At 48.0% G+C, this 21,507-nt stretch overlaps 1 protein-coding gene across 2 annotated transcripts in view; it reads left to right on the top strand.

The window, feature by feature from the left end:
• lama2 (laminin, alpha 2) overlaps positions 1 to 21,507 on the top strand; it is a 600,632-nt gene that overhangs the window by 417,337 nt on the left and 161,788 nt on the right. For both annotated transcript variants that reach the window (XM_085997158.1, XM_085997157.1), the window contains one exon: positions 7,795 to 7,931. In XM_085997158.1, coding sequence (XP_085853284.1) covers positions 7,795 to 7,931 — 137 coding nt within the window. The remainder of the gene's footprint in view (positions 1 to 7,794; positions 7,932 to 21,507) is intronic.

Raw genomic sequence — 21,507 nt, 5'->3', positions numbered from 1 at the left:
GGTTACTTTCAGCTGGCGTTTGTCTTCATGGTTTCTGAGGTGGAATGCACAAACTTGCGTCTTTGATGGGTTTGCGCGAAGGTGGTTTTCTTCATAGTAGGATTTTAGTCCCTCCAAGGCCTCAGAAAGCATTTTCTCCACAGTGTTAAAATCAGTGCTTTGGGCAGTGACACATAAGTCATCAGCATATATAAAACGGCGTGTAACACCGTCTATAGGTTGGTCATTCGTGTAGATGTTGTACAGCAGCGGTGCAAGCACGCTTCCCTGAGGAAGACCATTCTTCTGAATATGCCACCTGCTGCGCTTCCCACCTAGTTCAACATAGAACCGGCGATTCTGAAACATGCTTTCGAACAGCTCTGTTAAGTGAATCTCTTTTGTCATCTCTAGAATCTTGCAGAGGAGACGTTTATGGTTCACTGTATCGTATGCTGCTGACAGGTCTACAAAAACAGCACCTGTTACCATCCCTTGCTCAAAACCATCTTCAATGTGTTGTGTGAGGTTGAGCAGTTGGCTTGTTGTTGATTTGCCGGGGTGGAAACCTGCTTGCTCTGGAATGATCTTCTCATCTACAGTTGGTGCTATCCTATTGAGTATCAGGCGTTCAAACAGCTTATAGGTGTGGCAAAGCAGTGAAATTGGCCGAAAACTCTTAGGCCTAGAAATTCAGTAAGGCCCCGCCAGCTGGCTAGCGCCCAAAAGTTAGCGCTGCGCGCAGAGCCAGTTGCGCCCGTCAGATATTCAGTTTTTGCGCCCCAAGTCGGAACCGGGCGCTATTCCAGGGTGTGCCCGCCCCCGCTTGGGGCACTGAAACTGAATTTCAGCGCTGTAGGTGCCGCTGCGTCACCCCCTGCGGAGCGGCAGGCTGTGGTACTGCAGGCCTCCTCCTTCTCTTAAGGGGGAGGTGCCTGCAACGGGGAGCTCGCCGCTTGATAGTGCCGGCAAATGAGCCCGGCACCACAGAGAAGTGCCGGGCTCGCGGAAAGCAGCCGGCAATGCCGTGGGGGGGCGGGGGTGGAGGAGGCCGGGGAAGGAGGTGCGGCCAGGCGACCGCCGAAAAAGCGGCCGGCCGCACCTCCGCCTTAACTAGCGCCACTAAGGCTGCAGCACGGCCCGGTCTTCACAACGTTGTTTGCGGCCGCTGCGGAAGAGGCGGCCGCAACTAAATATGGGGGCCGGGCCGGTAGCGGGGCGGAACCGGGGCATTGCGCACACCGATGACGTCATCGGTGCCGGTGCAGCGCTACCGGCTATCGCCGCCATTACCGCAGCACTGAATATCAGCGCAAACTCCTCTACTGGCGCAGAAGCCCTCTTTGGGCGGTAACTGGTCGCACACGCAACTGAATTTCTAGCCCATAGGATCTGAGGGATCTTTTCCAGGCTTTAATAGTGCTATTACATGTGCCTTCTGCCAGATATTAGGCAGCTTGTGTGTTGCCAGACAGTGGTTGAACAATTGTAGGAGCCATTTCTTTGCTTTCTGTCCAAAATGCTTTATCTGCTCCGTTGCTATGTTGTCAAGACCAATTGCTTTCCCGTGTACTTCTTCCGAGAGGGAATGGGTAAGGGTGCATGGATGTCAGTGTCAAGTGGGATGTGGAGGAAGAGATTGCTAAAGCTGAGTGCTGGTGAAGGAGAGGCAATGGAGATCAGATTGAGAGTGATGGGAACTTCATACTCACTTTTCCAGTGTGCTGAAGTTCATGAAATCTCTTCCTGCACTGTATCCAGGTTCTGCGGGTAGCCGATAAGGAGTTGACCTCCTCTGCCACTTGCAGCCACGCAGCCTTTGTTTGCTGGGGAGGCATCTTCCTCCCTGATGAAGGGAAGAGCACCTCCTTGTGAGCTCTTGCTCCCTCCACTAAAGCCTCATCTCATCAACCTCATCTGAAGCCCGCATCGCCTTGTGGAAAGACCGGCTCACCAGTCTTGAACAACCCCCAGCGATGGAAATTTTACTTGATGAAAGCCTTCCCCCAGGAGCTAATTGCAACTGGGCAACCTGGAAGTGCCTTAACAGACTTAGGACCGGTGTAGGTTGCTCAAAGGTGTCACTAAGCAAATGGGGATATTCAACCAGCCCGACAACTTGTGAATGTGGAACTGAGGCACAGACTATGCAACATCTCCTGCAATGTCCATCGTTAGAGGAACCCTGCACTGTTGCAATTCAACAACAAGGCGCAAAAATGTGTCCAGTTCTGGCTGGGCTATGTATAGACTGTCCGTGGACACGATAAGAAGAACTGACAACACACAGGGAGGGCCCTTGGTCTTGCCAGCTCACTCCATCTTTGTCTCCTTCTAAGCATCTATGCTATGGATTCTCTACACTCACTCCTTCATTCTCACTCAAACGCCACTTGTCTCCCTCATTGCAGGAAAAGAGAGCTCACAATAAAAGAGAACGAGCAAGGACAGGAGGAGGGCTACCATCAATAGCCCACCTCAACCCCTGGGAGGAGGCGACCCTGGAGATCGTAGGACTGGAGGATGAGGCGCAAGTGGGGGACGGACAGACGGGTGCATCACAGCAAGCTGGTGACAGAATAGTTTTCCATCTCATTGACATTGCATGAGTCGCTGATAATGATTCTGAAGCTATAACAGATGGACCTATGATCATCTGCAATATGCAATGTGCATGTAAACTTGACCTCACATCTCTAGCTCTTTCCTTCACTCCCCCACAGGACCATCGAGAGCCCCCGTCCCCACTGTCCAGGAGGAAGAGCCTGAGCTTCCAGACTCCTCAGAGGAATCTGCAACCTCTGAGGGCGCAGCGTCAGCAGAATTCAGCGCACCCAGCACCAGCGCAGACACTCACACCTCGGTGGGACCTTTGGGACATAGAGTAGTGTTGTCACCTGGTGTATCACAGCTCAGAAGTGAGCATCAGCAGATTGTGGATACAGGGACAGCAGTGGACCGTGCTAGTCGGAGGGCGCAGAACTCTGCCAGCTCGGCTCAGCTGCATATCGACCCTCTGCCTCTGGATCCATCCATAAGATCAGCGGGGCTGGAACTCCAGGAACAGATGCAGGAGTCTCTGGCAGGTTTTGTCTCCAGGGTCGATGTGAGTGTGGAGCAAATGGAGGACTCCATAGCGAACATGAGCAGAGCCTTTGTGGAGTCATTGGCACATGAACACATCACCATGGAAAGGATGTCAACCTCCAGGTTTATTATTTTTAAATACTTTAAAGAAGGGTAAGTTTATTTTTAGCCCCGTTAGAAAATGTAATTATTTTTTTCAAAATTTTAAATGATTGTTTAAAATAGTTATTTCATGTAATTTATAGTTATTTTAAAAATGTGATTTAAAAAAAAAATATTTGAAGTTTTAGTTATGTTTTGGGGCTTATAGTATTTATAGATTTGACAAATTTATGAATGAAGCATTCCCTGCTACCACTGGCTCTCCATGGCCCACGTGATCCCAGGGGATGCATCAAACTAACTGCGCCCCTGGGATATGCAAGCACTGTGCGCCGGCAGTTGGAGGAGGCCCAGGATCGGAATACCACGCGGGCCCACAGCTCAACGGCCGGCATGCAAGGTAAGTGCAGGTCGGAGGCTTGCACCCGCGGGAAGCCTCCAACCCGAATTTCTGGATTATTGTGTTAATATGCTGCAATTTAGACGATTACATTTCCCATTCATTTTAGTGGAACATAAAAGTGATCAATTGTTAATACAGTCACTATTAGTAAAGCAGAGTTGCCAGAGTCTGCCTGGTAATAGCCATTCTCCTGAAGTTATTCACAATTGTAATTGTGGAACAGCTCCTAGTCCAAATGAAATCAATAAAGGAAAACTGTGCCTTTAACCTGGTAAAGGCAAGGTTTAGCTACGTTCCAGCTTACTGTAAATTCTTAGGCCCATGTTTTCCGATTGGAGGCTTCCTGCGTGCGGAGACCTCCGATCTGGAAAAAATCTACGCCCTTACCTGAGGGCTCCAGAGGTCCGGCCATTTCCGCTCCTGGGCCTCTCCACGACGAAATGTGCAGGTTTCGCAAGCGCCCCTGGGATCACGTGGGCCATGGGGACCCAATGGGAAAAGGGAATCTCCCTTCATCCTTTTGACAGCTTAGACATGTCAAAAGTATGAATGGGGATCACTTAAAAAACACATCAAAATATTAAATAACTTTTTTTTTAAATTACGTTTTTAAAATTAGTTAAATTTACATTGGCCCAGAAATTCGGATCCCAACGCGTGAGTACGCACGGGGTACTCACGCGTAGGCCCAATGAAAGTGCCGGTTTCGTGCATGCACTGTGCATGCGCGGGAAACCGGCACTTCCGTTCCCCTGAAAGAAGGGGTTGACAGGTGAAACGCGTGCGCCAGAGAGGCAGTGCGTGCGCATTGAACTTATCTTTTTTTTTAAGGGTTCTCCGGGAGGGTAAGTCTCCAGCAGTTACACTTTTAAAAAGCAGGCGCGCAAACATTTTTTCCACAGATTTATTATCTTTAAATACTTTAAAGAAAGGTAAGTTTATTTTTAGCCCCGTTAGAAAATGTAATTAATTTTTTCAAAAATTTAAATTATTGTTTAAAATAGTTATTTCATGTAATTTATAGTTATTTTAAAAATGTGATTTAAAAAAAAAAATTATTTGAAGTTTTAGTGATGTTTTGGGGCTTATAGTATTTATAGGTTTGACAGCTCTTCCTGTCAAACTTATGAATGAAGCACTCCCTGCTACCATTGGCTCTCCATGGCCCACGTGATCCCAGGGGACGCATCGAACTAACTGCGCCCCTGGGATACGCAAGCACTGCGCGCCGGCAGTTGGAGGGGGGCCCAGGATTGGAATCCCACGCGGGCTCACAGCTCAACGGCTGGCGCGCTAGGTAAGTGCAGGTCGGGGGCTTGCACCTGCGGGAAGCCCCCGACCCGAATTTCTGGGCCATTGAGTTAAATATTCTGAACAAAAATTTAATTTTTTTTGAAAAAAATTAAAGTTTTTACGGGGCTAAAAATAAACTTACCATTTTAAAAAGTATTTTAAAGTTATAAATGAGTGAAATTTTAAAAACTTTTTAAAACTCTTATGCTGCTTTTACCAGGCGTAAGATTTTTAAGGGATTTCAGCGGACGGAGGCTCTGCAGAAAGCGGAACTCTCCACCTGCAGAGGCCCTTCTCCAGCGCAGGCGTGCGATCTGTCAAGAGGATTCTTGACAGATCGGAAATGCTGGTTTTCAGCGCATGCGCTTCGCATGCCTGAAACCGGCATTTGTGAGGTCCCTACGGGTGTTTACACAACTCGTACACACCTGTAGGGATCGGAAAATACGGGCCCTAAAGTCAAGAATCAAATAGTGAACCACGATAGCATTTAATCCTGATATGAAAAATTGGAATTGATGCTTTCTCCATTTCATAGTTATCCAAATCACTCTGAAATTAAGTTATATTAAGGACATAAGTCCTGTAGGAAATGCTTTCACCAGCTGTGATAACAGGTCAAGGTGTCAGCTAGTCTTTCCCCTTCAGCATCTCAGCAGCACCAGTGCATTCTCCATTTGAGTACGTTCAGGGTGTCCTGAATACTACAAGAAAAATAGGGAAATAAGGCACTGGCTGAAACAATAGTGGAAACTCAGAGAGTAATGGTTCCACCTGACTGTTAACAGGTAATTGGGGACAGCATACTAATCAAAAGATTTAGCCTGTTGTTTCATCCTTCAGACCAGCTGTCTATCTTCAGTTTTGAAGTAAACGGCCATGTGCACTGTTTTTCCCGGGTTTCTGCAGATCTTCTGCCAAAGATATGGCAGGAGATCGGGAGAAGCCCCACCGATATTCCAGGTGATAATGTAACCTTGTGACGTCATAATGGGTTCCACTGCAAGTACAGTAATGGGATGGATTGTAGAATCAGCTTAGTATTTAGTAAATGTTACTTAAATATTTTACAAACAGGTAATTTCTGCACGTATTTCTGAGCTAGATTAAATTATAGGAGAAACATAATATGTATCTATAGTTCATGCCCAGATTATCTGTTATTTTGCTTAATGTGTAGAGAAGGTTTTCTTCCTTGTTTCCATTCATTAAAAGATGCCTGTCAATCATAGAAATGAAGAGAGTGCACAGATCAGGAAGAGCTTGACAGTAAAGAGTGCGGGCTAAAAATTGAGTCGTGCTACTTTTAGCGCCCCGGAAAAATTAGCGCCCCCCGCGACGGAAATTGAGTGGTAGCACCCCAAGAAGGAAGCGGGGTGCTACTGGAAGCGCCCCGCACCCCTCTTGGGGTGCTGCAAGGGAATATCATGGCGCTGTGGCACGTTGCGCCGCGGTATTGCAGGTCTTCCTCCCCTTCTTAAAGGGGAGGGGCCTTGCGTAGCATGACTCAGGGCCCAGCTGGGCCCCTGGGGATCGGGAGTGCCGACAAAAGAGTCTGGCACTCAAGGGAAGTGCCGGGCACTTGGAGCGCAGCCGGCACTCCGCGGGGGGGGGCGGAGAGGGAGCGGTTCAGGAGGCCGGGGACGGGAGTGCAGGCAGGTGCTGGCAGGCGGCCAGCAACCAAAATGGCTGCCTCGCACCTTGCCTTTAAATAGCACCTCCCCGGCCGCAGGTAGGCCCCGCTGACTCCGTCGGACATAGTGTCCGGCGGTAAGTCAGGGGGCGCTCCCGAAGATCGTGGCCGGTGGCGCGAGCAGAGCGCTGCGCATGGCGATGACGTAATCACCAGCGGCGCAGCACCATGGGGTGCTACCGGTTAGCGCCACTGCTGACCTCCCGCTGAATTTCGCAGGAGGCGTGGGTGGCGCCGCGCCCGGGCGCTAGTTGCTTTGTGCCCTGTTAATGCCCTATTAGGGCGCTAATGGGAGGCGCAAAGCAACCAAATTTTTACCCCTAATTGTCTTGAAATTAAGCTGCAGGATAATAGTGTATGAACGCTTAAGGCACTTGTCTGAAATTCATTGTTCTACTATTTTAGCAAAGGCATTAATTCCTTTATTTTAAGTGGGTTAATGCCTTTGCTAAAATAGTGAAGAGAGGAATTTAATTGGATGTGTTAAGCATTTGAATTCAATTAACCCACAATATAATTTCAAGATCAATGAGTGTATGGCATTGCAGATACCAGAAAATAGTAGACATCTGGCATTGAGGTACAAAATTATATTAAAAATGTGCATGCAATGTTGTGCTTTCTGGGAAATATAGGGTGATTGAAAAGCATTATATACAATATAGGAAGATTAATGGATGCCTGCTCCATTGGATAGTCTCAGATGACATTGTAAATCATAACAGCACAGCATAGTTTATAACTGATATGTCAACCCCAAGATTAGATTACTGTTTGAAATCAATTTCTGGTATCTGCTATATATTATATACTGTTTCAGTGTTGTGTTGTAGGATTTATTCTGCCTTTGGTCAGTTTCTGTTCTGGTTGCAGCTATTAGTACAGATGCAGACTGTGGGTGTGCATTCCATGTTATTAGTGTGATAACATCATTACTGCAAGCATATTGTGAAAAGATCCATAAATTATTACTAATAAATCTAGTATACATTACCATAATATTTTCCATTTTATTGCTTTTTATTATTTCCTTCTCATAAGTATGAGTTATCTATCAATTATAACCAAACAATAATTGTCTCAAAGATTTGAAATGTTAACTATTTCATTTATATAAAAATATTGATGTATATCTTAAAATGCTTGCCAGCTAAGTTGTTAATGGGGGGAAGCTAATTTGATTTTTTTTTTCAACAATGTTAGTTTGCTTACTTTTAAAAAAAATTTCTCCCCTAAGCTTGTGAATGTGTCCATGTCGGCAATCATTGTGATTCAGAAACCGGCCAGTGTGTCTGCCCTCCAAATACGATGGGTGAAAAGTGTGACCAATGTGTTCCGAATTTCTGGGGTCATAACTTTGTCAGTGGATGTAAAGTAAGTTTATCAATAAATATATTTTACTTAATTGTCAGAAGGTTCTTATTAATATATGCATGAGAACTGTGCCTATTTAAACTTTAACCTCCCCTTATTTTGTCTACTTAGAAGGCAGAGATTGTAAAAAATATATATTTTGTAAGCAGAAAAACAGGAAGATTTGGATTTTAAAGTATTTTATCTCTTTCTCCTTTCTTGGGACTTTGCATGTCACAAACCATTCCCAGCTAAGAGGATGGGCAGCAGACCTACTCCCATGCTTCTGCCAATTGAACTGAAAAGCTGGTTGCTATCAAATATTTTGAGCAGCCTAGGTGAATCTCCTTTTCTTGTATACCCAATCTCTGCTTGAATTTGCCTTCCGTGGCACAGGTGTAGTTGGTACTCACTTGTTGCTCTGCCCCAAAGCAGACGGAGATGAGCAGGTACTGGTTCCAAGTGATCTTTATTCAAGCACGTGCAGGGAGAGGCCCTCTCAGTCTGAGCTGAGACGGGAGTCTAATTATTACATGGCCTCTTCGCCTTCTTTCACTCCCCAATCATCGTGTAATATGCTTTTTCCACTGGCAGCAACTGTCTTTGTTCTGCCAGACTTCTCCTTTATTACATCAGCCAGCTAGTCAGTTAACCACTAATCTAACTTTTAAACCCTTCATCACTATATGGAGGATTGCGGGCATGAATCTGGCAAAGCTCTGCTAAGTTTTGTCATTAAACTGCTCCCTGGTGTATCATATTTATCTGATAGAAGAAATGTACTACAGGAAACTTTTTTTTATCCGGCACCGACGGGACCGACGTGGTGCCAGTTCATCAAAAATTCCGGATAGCCGAAAGCTATAGTAAAAGATACGGAGAGCTGACAGCTCCGTATAAAGCAACAAATCCTGTTGCTTAGCAACAAGTGCAGAACAATGGCCACAAGTTGCAAGCGTCTCTGTAGCTTAGCAACAGCTGCAGCCACACCCTTGCACAGCAACAGATGGAGGAAGGCAAGTAGAATATGAAGTAAAACTTACCTGAACCTACTCCTGAATTTTGCCGGTTAACCGAGATTTCCGGTTATTTAGGTGCCGGTAAATCGAAAGTTTCCTGTATTACTAGCCTTCGGAGTTCAAAAACCATAAGAAAGATAGATCACACACATGCCACATTGTGTTACATCAAAGGGCTGAAATTATATTATTAAGTACAAGAACAATGTTTCAACAATTTATTTATTAATCTAAATCTCTGAGTGTGAAACAGCCTGAAAACATAACGCAGACTGTAATTTTTACAGATTGAAACATATCTCACCAATTTTTGCATTTAAGTAGTGAAGATAAAACTGTTCTTACTGACATTTGAAAGCCATATTACTCTACCAAAGTGGTGTGGTTAAGCCAAAACAAGTGGAGTTTGACATGGCTTTATAATTACATTTTTACCACTTATTTTTAGTTCTAAAATCCTAAGAACTGTTTAATAGTCAATTATTAAATTGTATGCAAAATAATTAGAAAGTTGGAACTGTATAAATAGGAGCAGGAGTAGGCCATATGGCCCATCGAGCCTGCTTCACCATTCAATAAGATCATGGCTGAATGAATAGAATTTTCCTATTATGTATTGTGTGCTGAGTAAAATATCAGTATGCTTATGGTGCCTGATGGAGTAACATTGACATGCTCTTATGTAGAGATTAATTCTTATAACGTTCTAATTTCATTTGAAATCTTCTGAAAAGGCTTCTTTTTTAGCTTAATTGTATTTGTAATCATGACTATTCGCGTAGATGTCTCCTCAGAGGGTGCTGATCTGATTTGCTATTGCCTGAGGTGACTTGAATGGTTTGTGAAAGAGTGTCCAAACTGTAACCAATGGGCCACATCCAGCTCCAAGCTCTGGAATCAGGCTCTTAAAGCTCAGGCAACTCAGTGTATTTGTGCTTATATTTGTTATTTGCTAGTTTGTCCTGTTTGAATTTCATAGGCTTCGAGTCTTAGAAGGGGTTATCCTTGGTGATGATGCCAATTGACAGATAAACCCTAAGTCAGAACAGCAAAATCTGTTAGCCACTTGAAATGCGATTTAAACTCTTGAGGCAATTTTTGATAAAAGGTCCAAGTCAGTTTCAAATGGTTTAGAACTCAAATAGCACTCATTTTCCCTGGTCTAAGCTAACTTTAATAATTTTTCAAAACTCCTGTTCTAGAGTAAACTCTAGTAATGGGAGAGGGCAATTGCATGTAAGTGAAATTTAAAGGGATGGGGACAATTAAAGGGGATCGTCACAATTTGCATCTTAATCTGTCAGCAGTCTATGCCAAGGATGAAAGGGCAGGGGATTAAGATGTTACAGGCAAAAATAAAGGGAAAGGGACCCTAAATGCAGACATGAAGCTGCAAATTCATCCAATTTTCATTCCTGCAGACCTGAAAATTCTGACACAGGATAATGTGTGGTTCATCGCCGACAGTCAGTATTTTCAGGGCAATAGCAATGTGAACATAGCTTCCAGATATCCCCCCCATGCCGCTACTGGTTCCTATGTCCTACTGCTCTAAGTGACTGAACAGCTCTGTATACCATGTGTGGGAATTCTCATAGATTAGGAATTCTCACCCACAGAATGTAATGGTATTTAATAACTTAGAGAAGCAGCAACCAGAGGTAGGTGCTGGAAGTGGTGCGAATGGGGAGGGAGCTATGCTGAAGGAGAGATGGGAGATGAATGGAAATTGTTGGATCCGTGGTTCAGTGGATATGCTATTATGAAATAATCACATGGATGCTGTACATTAACAAATAACAGGTCTTTACTGGAGGAGGGTAGTCTCTAGACTGGGGGTACAGAGGCATGCGCAAAGCTTATATACCGGTGTGGTCACTGCCGGTACTACAGTATACAGGAGCTGTAAAAGTAGTTCTGACTTAAAGGCACATAAACTACAATTCCTCCCCTTTTAGATTAGTAATACCCCTAATATTCAAATAACAATTAACATTTCAACATGTACATTAAACAACAAAAGTCCATTTATAGATTCAGCCTTTGGGGCGGCTTCCTGACCTTTTCGGGATAGCGCCTTTCCAGAGGTTCTTGTTCTTGGTGCAGAGGCGATTCTGACCCCTTTTCATCGGGTAGTTCATCGGGTTCCACTGCTACTGGGTCTAAAGTAGATGCTACCGGTATGTCGGGTTCATCCCCAGGTACTCAAGACATGGGGTTGACGCGTTCCTGTGACGCTAAGATCTGATCGACATGGCGTCTCACAATGTTCTCCCCGACATCCACTGTGTACATTAATGGCCCCTGCCTTGTACATATCGTTCCGGGTTGCCACTTCTCTGTTCGATAGTCACGGGCCAAGACTGGTTGCCCTACATTGAAGCTCCTTGTCGGCTTCTCATTGATGTGCTGGAATTGTTTGTCCTCAACATTTCTTCGCACATTTGGCCTGAGCAAGTCCAGACGAGATCTCAACCTTCGGTTAAAGAACATCATGGCCGGGGTCTGGTTGGTAACTGCATGTGTCGTGTTTCGGTAGGCTAATAAGAAATTGTCCGTCTTATGCTGTAGTGGAATTTCATCGTCGCACATGGCCTTTATCACCTTCTTAAAGGTTTGTACGAACCTCTCAGCCAATCCATTTGTGGCTGGATGATACGGGGCGGATGTATAATGCCTTACCCCATTCCTTTTCATGAATTTTTGGAACTCGTCGGACACAAACTGTGGTCCATTATCAGAGCAAATCTGCTCTGGCAAACCGTTTCTGGCAAATATGGTCCGTAGGACTGCAATCGTTTTCTCTGTAGTGGTTGAAGACATTTTTATCACCTCAGGCCACTTTGAATGAGCATCCACTGCTATTAAGAACATTGAGTCCATGAATGGACCAGCGAAATCAATATGCACCCGTTGCCATGGAGAGGAGGGCCACTCCCATGGGTGTAGAGGGGCATGTGGTGGTGCATTTTGGATCTTCTGGCATCCTAAGCAGCTCTTAGTTAGGTCTTCAATTTGTTGATCGATTCCCAGCCACCACACATAAGCCCTAGCAAGGCTTTTCATTTTCACTCCCCCCAGATGACCTTCATGTAGCTCATTTAGCACTCTCTCCCTTAACTTGGGTGGAATCACCACTCTGGATCCACACATCACTGTCCCCTGGCATACTGACAGCTGTTCTCTTCTGGATGAGAATGCTGGCAACAGTGAGTCGCCATGTGTTGGCCATCCCCTCACCGTCAATTCATATACCCGTGACAGCGTCGGATCATTGCGGGTCTCCTTCTCTATATCCGCGTTTGTTACTGGCAATCGTTCAATTATTGACGAATAAAATATCTCGATAGGGTCCACTGCTGGTGCTTCCTCCACAGTAGGCAGTGGCAGGCGCGATAGCCCATCAGCGTTCCCATGCTGTTTCGTGCCTTTATATTCTATTTCATATTGATTCGCCCCTAGAAACAGGGACCATCTTTGTAACCGCTGTGCAGTCATCACTGGAACGCCCTTCTTAGGATTAAAGATGGAGACAAGTGGTTGGTGGTCAGTCAGCAAGGTGAACTTCTGCCCATGCAGATAGTGGTTGAATTTTTTTACTCCCCATACTAGGCTGAGGGCCTCCCTGTCAATCTGGGCGTAGTTGCGCTCGGCTGAGGTTAATGACTGAGACGCAAAGGCTACTGGCCTCTCCAACCCGTCTGGGAATTTGTGCGACAGCACCGCTCCAATACCGTAGGGTGATGCATCACATGCCAAACGAATTGGTAGTGCTGGGTTGAAATGGGCCAACACCTCTTTTGATGTGATCAATTCTTTACACTTCTGGAAAGCTTGTCTACGTTCGTCATCCCACTTCCATGGTACCCCTGTTTGCAGTAGGGTGTTCAGCGGGTGTAATACCGTAGACAAATTTGGTAAGAACTTGTGGTAGTAGTTTACCAGCCCGAGGAACGACCTCAGTTGTGACACATTTTCCGGTGCTGGAGCCTTGACTACTGCCTCAATCTTGTCAGGGGACTTATGTAACCCCTGTTCATCGATGACATGGCCACAATACGAGATCTGTTTCTGGAAAAACTCACACTTGTGGCGATTAGCTCGTAGCCCATACTCCTTTTAATCTGGTGAGCACCTCCTTCAAGTTGGCGAGGTGATCACCGTCATTTTCGCCCGTGACCAAGATGTCGTCCAAATAACACTGGGTCCCTGGAATCCCTTGCAGGACCTGATCCATCGCCCTTTGCCAGATAGCCGGAGCCGAGGCTACTCCAAACACCAGCCGGTTGTATTGATAGAGACCTTTATGGGTGTTGATCGTAAGGTAATGTTTCGAAGCTTCTTCTACCTCCATTTGCAAGTACGCCTGGGCTAGATCAATTTTGGTGAAGCGTTTACCTCCAGATAGCGAGGTGAAAATATCCTCAATTCGTGGAAGCGTATATTGCATCGTGTGAAGGACTGGGTTCACTGTCACCTTAAAATCCCCACAGATGCAGACCTTCTTTGGTTCCCCAGGCGTATTACTCAACGACCTCTTCATTACAGGAATGATGGGTGTAGCCCACTCGCTCCAGTCCACTTTGGACAGTACTCCTGAACGTTCCAACCCTTCCAGCTCTGCTTCAACAGCTGGTCTGATCGCATAAGGCACTGGTCTGGCCTTCAGAAACTTTGGGCTTGCATTTTCCTCTATTTTAATCGTTGCTGTTATTCCTTTTAGTGTTCCTAGTCCCTCCTGGAACACTTCTTTTGCGTCAGTTAGCATTTTTGACAGTCGTCCAGGTGTGACTTCGTCATCCTTTTTGGCCTCAACCTTCAGTGCCTGTATGGAATGCCAATCTAATTGTATCATCCGGATCCATTCACGTCCTAGCAGTGGTGGTCCTCCATTTGGCAATACATATATATCCATTTTAGGTATTTCCTGGCCTTTATATGTCACTTTCACTCTTATTTTTCCTTTGGGGTAGACTTTTTGCCCCGTATACGTCTTCAAGACAATCTCTGTAGCTTTCAAGGGTATGTGTGAAAATAGCCGCTTGTAGTCTCTTTGATTTATGACTGTTAGAGCTGACCCTGTGTCCAATTCCATTTCCACTTGGACTCCGTCTATCTTGAGTGTAACCCAGATAGTCTGGTGATCCTCCATTTTGGTTACCTTATGTAGTTTCAGACAACCCAGCTCCTTGCTTCTGGAGTCTGTGTCACTTTTCTGTTCGTCTGAACCACTGTCCATCACCTGGTGTGCCTTTTTGTACTTCTCCTGTGGAGATTTCTTATTGTTGGTTTTCTTCCCAGACCTGCAGACTCTTGCTATGTGTCCTGCTTTCCCACACTGTCTGCACACTTGGTCCTTGAACCAACAATCTTTCTGGTCATGTGTTGTTCTGCCACAGCGATAGCACTTCCCTGTTCCATAGGACATTTCATTGGTGCCATATTCTTGCGGTCTCCGTTGTATCTCTGCAGCGCCCCTTGCGGCTGCTTCGTGTGATACTGCCATACTGAAAGCTTTGTCCAGCGTAAGGTCCTTTTCTGATAGAAGCCATTTCTGGGTTCCTTCACTTTGTAGCCCACACACAAACTTGTCCCTTAACGTGTCTGCTAGTCCCGCTCCAAACTGGCAGTGTTTCGATAGCTTGCGCAGTTCCATTAGGTACTCAGCATTGCTTTTGTCTTTGTGTTGGTTCCTTTTATGGAACTTAAATCGTTCTGCTATCAGCAGCGGTGTGGGGTTTAAGTGGTCCTGTAGGATTTCTACTATGCTTTCAAAATTCTTGTTTACCGGCTTCTCTGGGGTTATTAGATTTCGCAGTAACCCATAAGTTTTTGCACCCATGGAATTTAACAGAACCAGTGCTTTATTAGCATCTGGCACTTCATTCGCCCTGCAGAACACCTCAATACGTTCCACATATGTCGCCCAATCTTCGACTTCATTGTCGAACGTAGAGATACTGCCACTCTTCGGCATCCTTGGGTGTGCATTAACTCTCTCAAATGGCGCCTCCCGCGCTTCCCCTTCTCCGCTGGCACAAAATGGCATCTCCCGCGCTTCCCTTCCTTCCCGCGCTCGCCCTTCTTCTCCGCTGCGGCTTCTAAAAATGGCGCCTCCCGCACTCTTCCTTCTTCTCCGCGGCTCAATGGCGTCTCCCCTTTCTTCGCCCCGCGGACTCTGTTCAGCCCGTGAGCACTGGCTGTGCTCTGCGCGTTCTTCTTTTTATATTTTTCGACACCGCTCAGTCTAGAACCCGGCTGTTTCTTACCCTCTCTCTCTCCGGTTTGTTTTATTTTTCTCGACGCCGCTCGGTGTTCAACCCCCGGCTGCGCCCTGCGCTCTTCACCCTCTGTCTTACCCCGTCGACGCTGCTCGGCTTTCTCTCCGCCGTCAGTCGGCTCCAGCCGCCGCTGCTCGGGAAGGGTCTGCGCTGGACCTGTCGTCGGTCTCTTACTGCTCGTTGTGGCTGGGGAACCAAGCCCGGCTCTCCACAGCCTCCCCTGCGAAGTTGGATCTCTGCCTGACTGCTGGGCGGTTGCTCGTGGTCGACGCCTGTATTCCTGGCCTCGACTATTTATTTTTTTTATGTTGCAGGTAGATTCGAATCGACACTCGTCGCCACTGTTGGATCCGTGGTTCAGTGGATATGCTATTATTAAATAATCACACGGATGCTGTACATTAACAAATAACAGGTCTTTACTGGAGGAGGGTATTCTCTAGACTGGGGGTACAGAGGCATGCGCAAAGCTTATATACCGGTGTGGTCACTGCCGGTACTACAGTATACAGGAGCTGTAAAAGTAGTTCTGACTTAAAGGCACATACACTACAGAAATGATAGCTTGATTACATAGGATTACATAGGATATATAGCACAGAAACAGGCCATTCGGCCCAACCAGTCCATACCGGTGTTTATGCTCCACACGAGCCTCCTCCCGTCTTTCCGCATCTAACCTAATCAGCATAATCCTCTATTCCCTTCTCCCTCATATGGTTATCTAACTGCCCCTTAAATGCATCTGTACTATTTGCTTCAACCACGCCCTGTGGTAGCGAGTTCCACATTCTCACCATTCTCTGGGTAAAGAAGTTTCTTCTGAATTCCCTCTTTGATTTTTTGGTGACTATCTTATATTGACGGCCTCTAGTTTTCCTCTTCCCCACAAGTGGAAACATTCTCTCTGTATCTACTCTATCAAAACCTTTTATGATTTTAAAGACCTCTATTAGGTCACCCCTCAGCCTTCTCTTTTCAAGAGAAAAGAGACCCAGCCTGTTCATCCTTTCCTGATATGTATACCCTCGCATTTCTGGTATCATCCTTGTAAATCTTCTCTGCACCCTCTCCAGTGCTTCTATATCTTTTTTATAATATGGTGACCAGAATTGCACACAGTACTCCAAGTATGATCTAATCAAGGTTCGATACAGGTTTAGCATAACTTCACTACTTTTCAATTCTATCCCTCTAGAAATAAACCCTAGTGCTTGGTTTGCTTTTTTATGGCCTTGTTAACCTGTGTCGATACATTTAGTGATTTCTGTATTTGTACTCCTAGATCCCTTTGTTCCTCTACTCCATTTAGATTCTTATTTTCCAAGTAATATGTGACCTCCCTATTTTTCTTACCAAAATGTAATACCTCACATTTATCTGTGTTGAATTTCCTTTGCCAATTATATGCCCATTCTGCAAGTTTATTAATGTCTTCTTGTAATTTGTTGCAGTCCTCCTCAGTGTTGGCTATCTCCCCCAGTTTGGTATCGTCCGCAAATTTAGAAATTGTGTTTTTAATTTGAAGGTCTAAATCGTTAATATAAATTGTGAACAACAGTGGTCCCAGCACTGATCCTTGTGGAACACTACTTCCCACCTTCTGCCACTCTGAATAGCTACCCTTTACCCCTACTCTCTGCTTTCTGACTTGAAGCCAGTGAGCTATCCATTCTGCTACTTGTCTCCTGACTCCATATTCCATGACCTTATTCATTAGTCTGTTATGTGGTACCTTATCGAAGGCCTTTTGAAAATCTAAATAAATTACATCTACTACATTACCCTTGTTGACTCTCTCTGTTACCTCGTCAAAAAATTCAATTAGGTTGGGGGAAGGAAGGAGAGTGTCAACATGTTTGTTGTGGAAAGAAAGTGGCAACATGCACTGGGGAGAGTGCCAGCCTAAGAAGGGGAAGTAGAGTGTCACCTTGGATGTGTGATGGAAGAAGAGTCCTGTTTGAACTCGGGTGGAGGAGGAGAAATGAGTGACAGCTTGAACTGGAGGAATTTGAGGGGAAGAAAGTGTCACTTTTTACATATGGGGAGTGATGAAGCATGCCAGGTCACACTCGAGGTAAGGGGAGAAAAGTGTTAGTATAAACTGGAGCCTTGGAAAGGATATGAGTCCTAGTTTGAACTAGGGAAGGATTAAAGGAGAATTTCAGCAAGAACTGGTGGGGGCAGAGCGAGGGCGCAAGGAGGAGAGTGAAAGCTTGAACTAGTGTGGGGAGTAACAAGGAGTGTGCCGATACGAACTGGTGCAGGGAGCAGGGTGTAGAGTGCGATCATAAACTGCGGGGAGCAGGGTGGAGAGTGCGAGCATGAACTGATGGGGAGCAGGGTGGAGAATGCGATCATAAACTGCAGGGGAGCAAGGTGTAGAGAGCAATCATAAACTGCGGGGGAGCAGAGTGGAGAGTGCGAGCATGAACTGATGGGGGAGCAGGGTAGAGAGTGCGAGCACGAACTGCTGGGGGAGCAGAGAGTGCGAGCATGAACTGCTGGGGGAGCAGGGTGGAGAGTGCGAGCATGAACTGTGGGGGAGCAGGGTGGAGAGTGCGAGCATGAACTGTGGGGGAGCAGGGTGGAGAGTGCGAGCATGAACTGTGGGGGAGCAGGGTGGAGAGTGCGAGCATGAACTGTGGGGGAACAGGGTGGAGAGTGCGAGCATGAACTGTGGCGGAGCAGGGTGGAGAGTGGGATCATGAACTGTGGGGGAGCAGGGTGGAGAGTGCGAGCATGAACTGCTGGGGAGCAGGGTGGAGAGTGCGAGCATGAACTGCTGGGGGAGCAGGGTGGAGAGTGGGATCATGAACTGTGGGGGAGCAGGGTGGAGAGTGCGAGCATGAACTGATGGGGAGCAGGGTGGAGAGTGGGATCATGAACTGTGGGGGAGCAGGGTGGAGAGTGCGAGCATGAACTGATGGGGAGCAGGGTGGAGAGTGCGAGCATGAACTGCTGGGGGAGCAGGGTGGAGAGTGGGATCATGAACTGTGGGGGAGCAGGGTGGAGAGTGCGAGCATGAACTGATGGGGGAGTAGGGTGGAGAGTGCGAGCATGAACTGCTGGGGGAGCAGGGTGGAGAGTGGGATCATGAACTGTGGGGGATCAGGGTGGAGAGTGCGAGCATGAACTGCTGGGGGAGCAGGGGGAAAATGGGATCATGAACTGTGGGGGAGCAGGGTGGAGAGTGCGAGCATGAACTGTTGGGGAGCAGGGTGGAGAGTGCGAGCAAGAACTGTGGGGGAGCATGGTGGAGCGTATAAGCATGAACTGATGGGGGAGCAGGGTGGAGAGTGCCAGCATGAACTGATGTGGGGCAGGGTGCAGAGTGCGATCATGAACTGATGGGGAGCAGGGTGGAGAGAGCGAGCATGAACTGATGGGGAGCAGGGTGGAGAGTGCAATCATCAACTGCGGGGGAGCAGGGTGGAGAGTGTGAGCATGAACTGATGGGGGAGCAGGGTGGAGAGTGTGATCATGAACTGCGGGGGAGCAGGGTGGAGAGTGCGAGCAAGAACTGTGGGGGAGCAGGGTGGAGAGTGTGAGCATGAACTAATGGGGGAGCAGGGTGGAGAGTGTGATCATGAACTGTGGCAGAGCAGGGTGGAGAGTGCGAGCAAGAACTGTGGGGGAGCAGGGTGGAGAGTGTGAGCATGAACTGATGGGGGAGCAGGGTGGAGAGTGCGAGCATGAACTGATGGGGAGCAGGGTGGAGAGTGCGAGCATGAACTTTCAGGGGAGCAGGGTGGAGAGTGCGAGCATGAACTGATGGGGAGCAGGGTGGAGAGTGCGAGCAGAACTGATGGGGAGCAGGGTGGAGAGTGCGATCATGAACTGTGGGGGAGCAGGGTGGAGAGTGCGATCAAGAACTGATGGGGGAGCAGGGTGGAGAGTGCGAGCATGAACTGATGGGGGAGCAGGGTGGAGAGTGCGAGCATGAAGTGATGAGGAGCAGGGTGGAGAGTGCGATCATGAACTGATGGGGAGCAGGGTGGAGAAAGCGAGCATGAACTGATGGGGAGCAGGGTGGAGAGTGCGAGATGAACTATGGGGGAGCAGGGTGGAGAGTGCGAGCATGAACTGATGGGGAGCAGAGTGGAGAGTGCGATCATGAACTGTGGGGGAGCAGGGTGGAGAGTGCGAGCATGAACTGATGGGGGAGCAGGGTGGAGAGTGCGAGCATGAACTGATGGGGAGCAGGGTGGAGAGTGTGAGCATGAACTGATGGGGAGCAGGGTGGAGAGTGCGAGCATGAACTGCTGGGGGAGCAGGGTGGAGAGTGGTATCATGAACTGTGGGGGAGCAGGGTGGAGAGTGCGAGCATGAACTGATGGGGGAGCAGGGTGGAAAGTGCGAGTAGGGTGGAGAGTGCGAGCATGAACTGATGGGGGAGCAGGGTGGAGAGTGCGAGCATGAACTGATGGGGAGCAGGGTGGAGAGTGCGAGCATGAACTGATGGGGAGCAGGGTGGAGAGTGGTATCATGAACTGTGGGGGAGCAGGGTGGAGAGTGCGAGCATGAACTGATGGGGGAGCAGGGTGGAAAGTGCGAGTAGGGTGGAAAGTGTGAGCATGAACTGCTGGGGGAGCAGGGTGGAGAGTGGGATCATGAACTGTGGGGGAGCAGGGTGAAGAGTGCGATCATGAACTGATGGGGAGCAGGGTAGAGAGTGCAAGCATGAACTGATGGGGAGCAGGGTGGAGAGTGCAAGCATGAACTGATGGGGAGCAGGGTGGAGAGTGCGAGCATGAACTGATGGGGAGCAGGGTGGAGAGTGCGAGCATGAACTGTGGGGGAACAGGGTGGAGAGTGCGAGAATGAACTGTGGGGGAGCAGGGTGGAGAGTGCGAGCATGAACTGATGGGGAGCAGGGTAGAGAGTGCAAGCATGAACTGCGGGGGAGCATGGTGGAGAGTGCAAGCATGAACTGATGGGGAGCAGGGTGGAGAGTGCAAGCATGAACTGATGGGGAGCAGGGTGGAGAGTGCGAGCATGAACTGATGGGGAGCAGGGTGGAGAGTGCGAGCATGAACTGATGGGGAGCAGGGTGGAGAGTGCGAGCATGAACTGTGGGGGAACAGGGTGGAGAGTGCGAGCATGAACTGTGGGGGAACAGGGTGGAGAGTGCGAGCATGAACTGTGGGGGAGCAGGGTGGAGAGTGCGAGCATGAACTGAAGGGGAGCAGGGTGGAGAGTGTGATCATGAACTGTGGGGGAACAGGGTGGAGAGTGTGAGCATGAACTGTGGGGGAGTAGGGTGGAGAGTGTCATCATGAACTGATGGGGGAGCAGGGTGGAGAGTGCGAGCACGAACTGTGGGGGAGCAGAGTGGAGAGAGCGATCATGAACCGATGGGGGAGCAGGGTGGAGAGTGCGAGCATGAACTGATGGGGGTGCAGGGTGGAGAGAGCGATCATGAACTGATGGGGAGCAGGGTGGAGAGTGCGATCATGAACTGTGGGGGAACAGGGTGGAGAGTGCGATCATGAACTGATGTGGGTGCAGGGTGGAGAGTCTGATCATGAACTGATGGGGAGCAGGGTGGAGAGTGCGATCATGAACTGTGGGGGAACAGGGTGGAGAGTGCGATCATGAACTGATGGGGAGCAGGGTGGAGAGTGCGAGCAAGAACTGTGGGGTAGCAGGGTGGAGAGTGTGATCATGAACTGATGGGGAGCAGGGTGGAGAGTGCGAGCATGAACTGATGGGGAGCAGGGTGGAGAGTGCGATCATGAACTGATGGGGAAGCAGGGTGGAGAGTGCGATCATGAACTGTGGGGAGCAGGGTGGAGAGTGAGAGCATGAACTGATGGGGGAGGAGGGTGGAGAGTGCGATCATGAACTGTGGGGGAGCAGGGTGGAGAGTGCGATCATGAACTGATGGGGAGCAGGGTGGAGGGTGCGAGCATGAACTGTGGGGGAGCAGGGTGGAGAGTGCGATCATGAACTGATGGGGGAGCAGGGTGGAGAGTGCGATCATGAACTGTGGGGAGCAGGGTGGAGAGTGCGAGCATGAACTGATGGGGGAGGAGGGTGGAGAGTGCGATCATGAACTGTGGGGAGCAGGGTGGTGAGTGTGAGCATGAACTGTGGCGAGCAGGGTGGAGAGTGTTGTTGTGTATGTACCTTTATGGGAATAACTGGTCTCAGACTGCAGTACCGGCAGTCACCACCCCTGTATAAAAGGCCCTAGCAGGCTTCTGTAGTTTCAGGCTCCAGGTTGTCTCCATTCAGTAAAGACTTGTTATAATGAACTCCTGCAGTCCGTGTCTCAATTATACATGGACATAA

The sequence above is a fragment of the Somniosus microcephalus genome, chromosome 9 (genome assembly GCF_052327205.1).
Source record: "Somniosus microcephalus isolate GS21.2 chromosome 9, FLI_Smic_1.0, whole genome shotgun sequence".
NCBI lineage: Eukaryota > Metazoa > Chordata > Chondrichthyes > Squaliformes > Somniosidae > Somniosus > Somniosus microcephalus.
The sequence above is the reverse complement of the archived record's forward strand: the minus strand, read 5'-3'. Positions and strand labels throughout refer to the sequence as shown.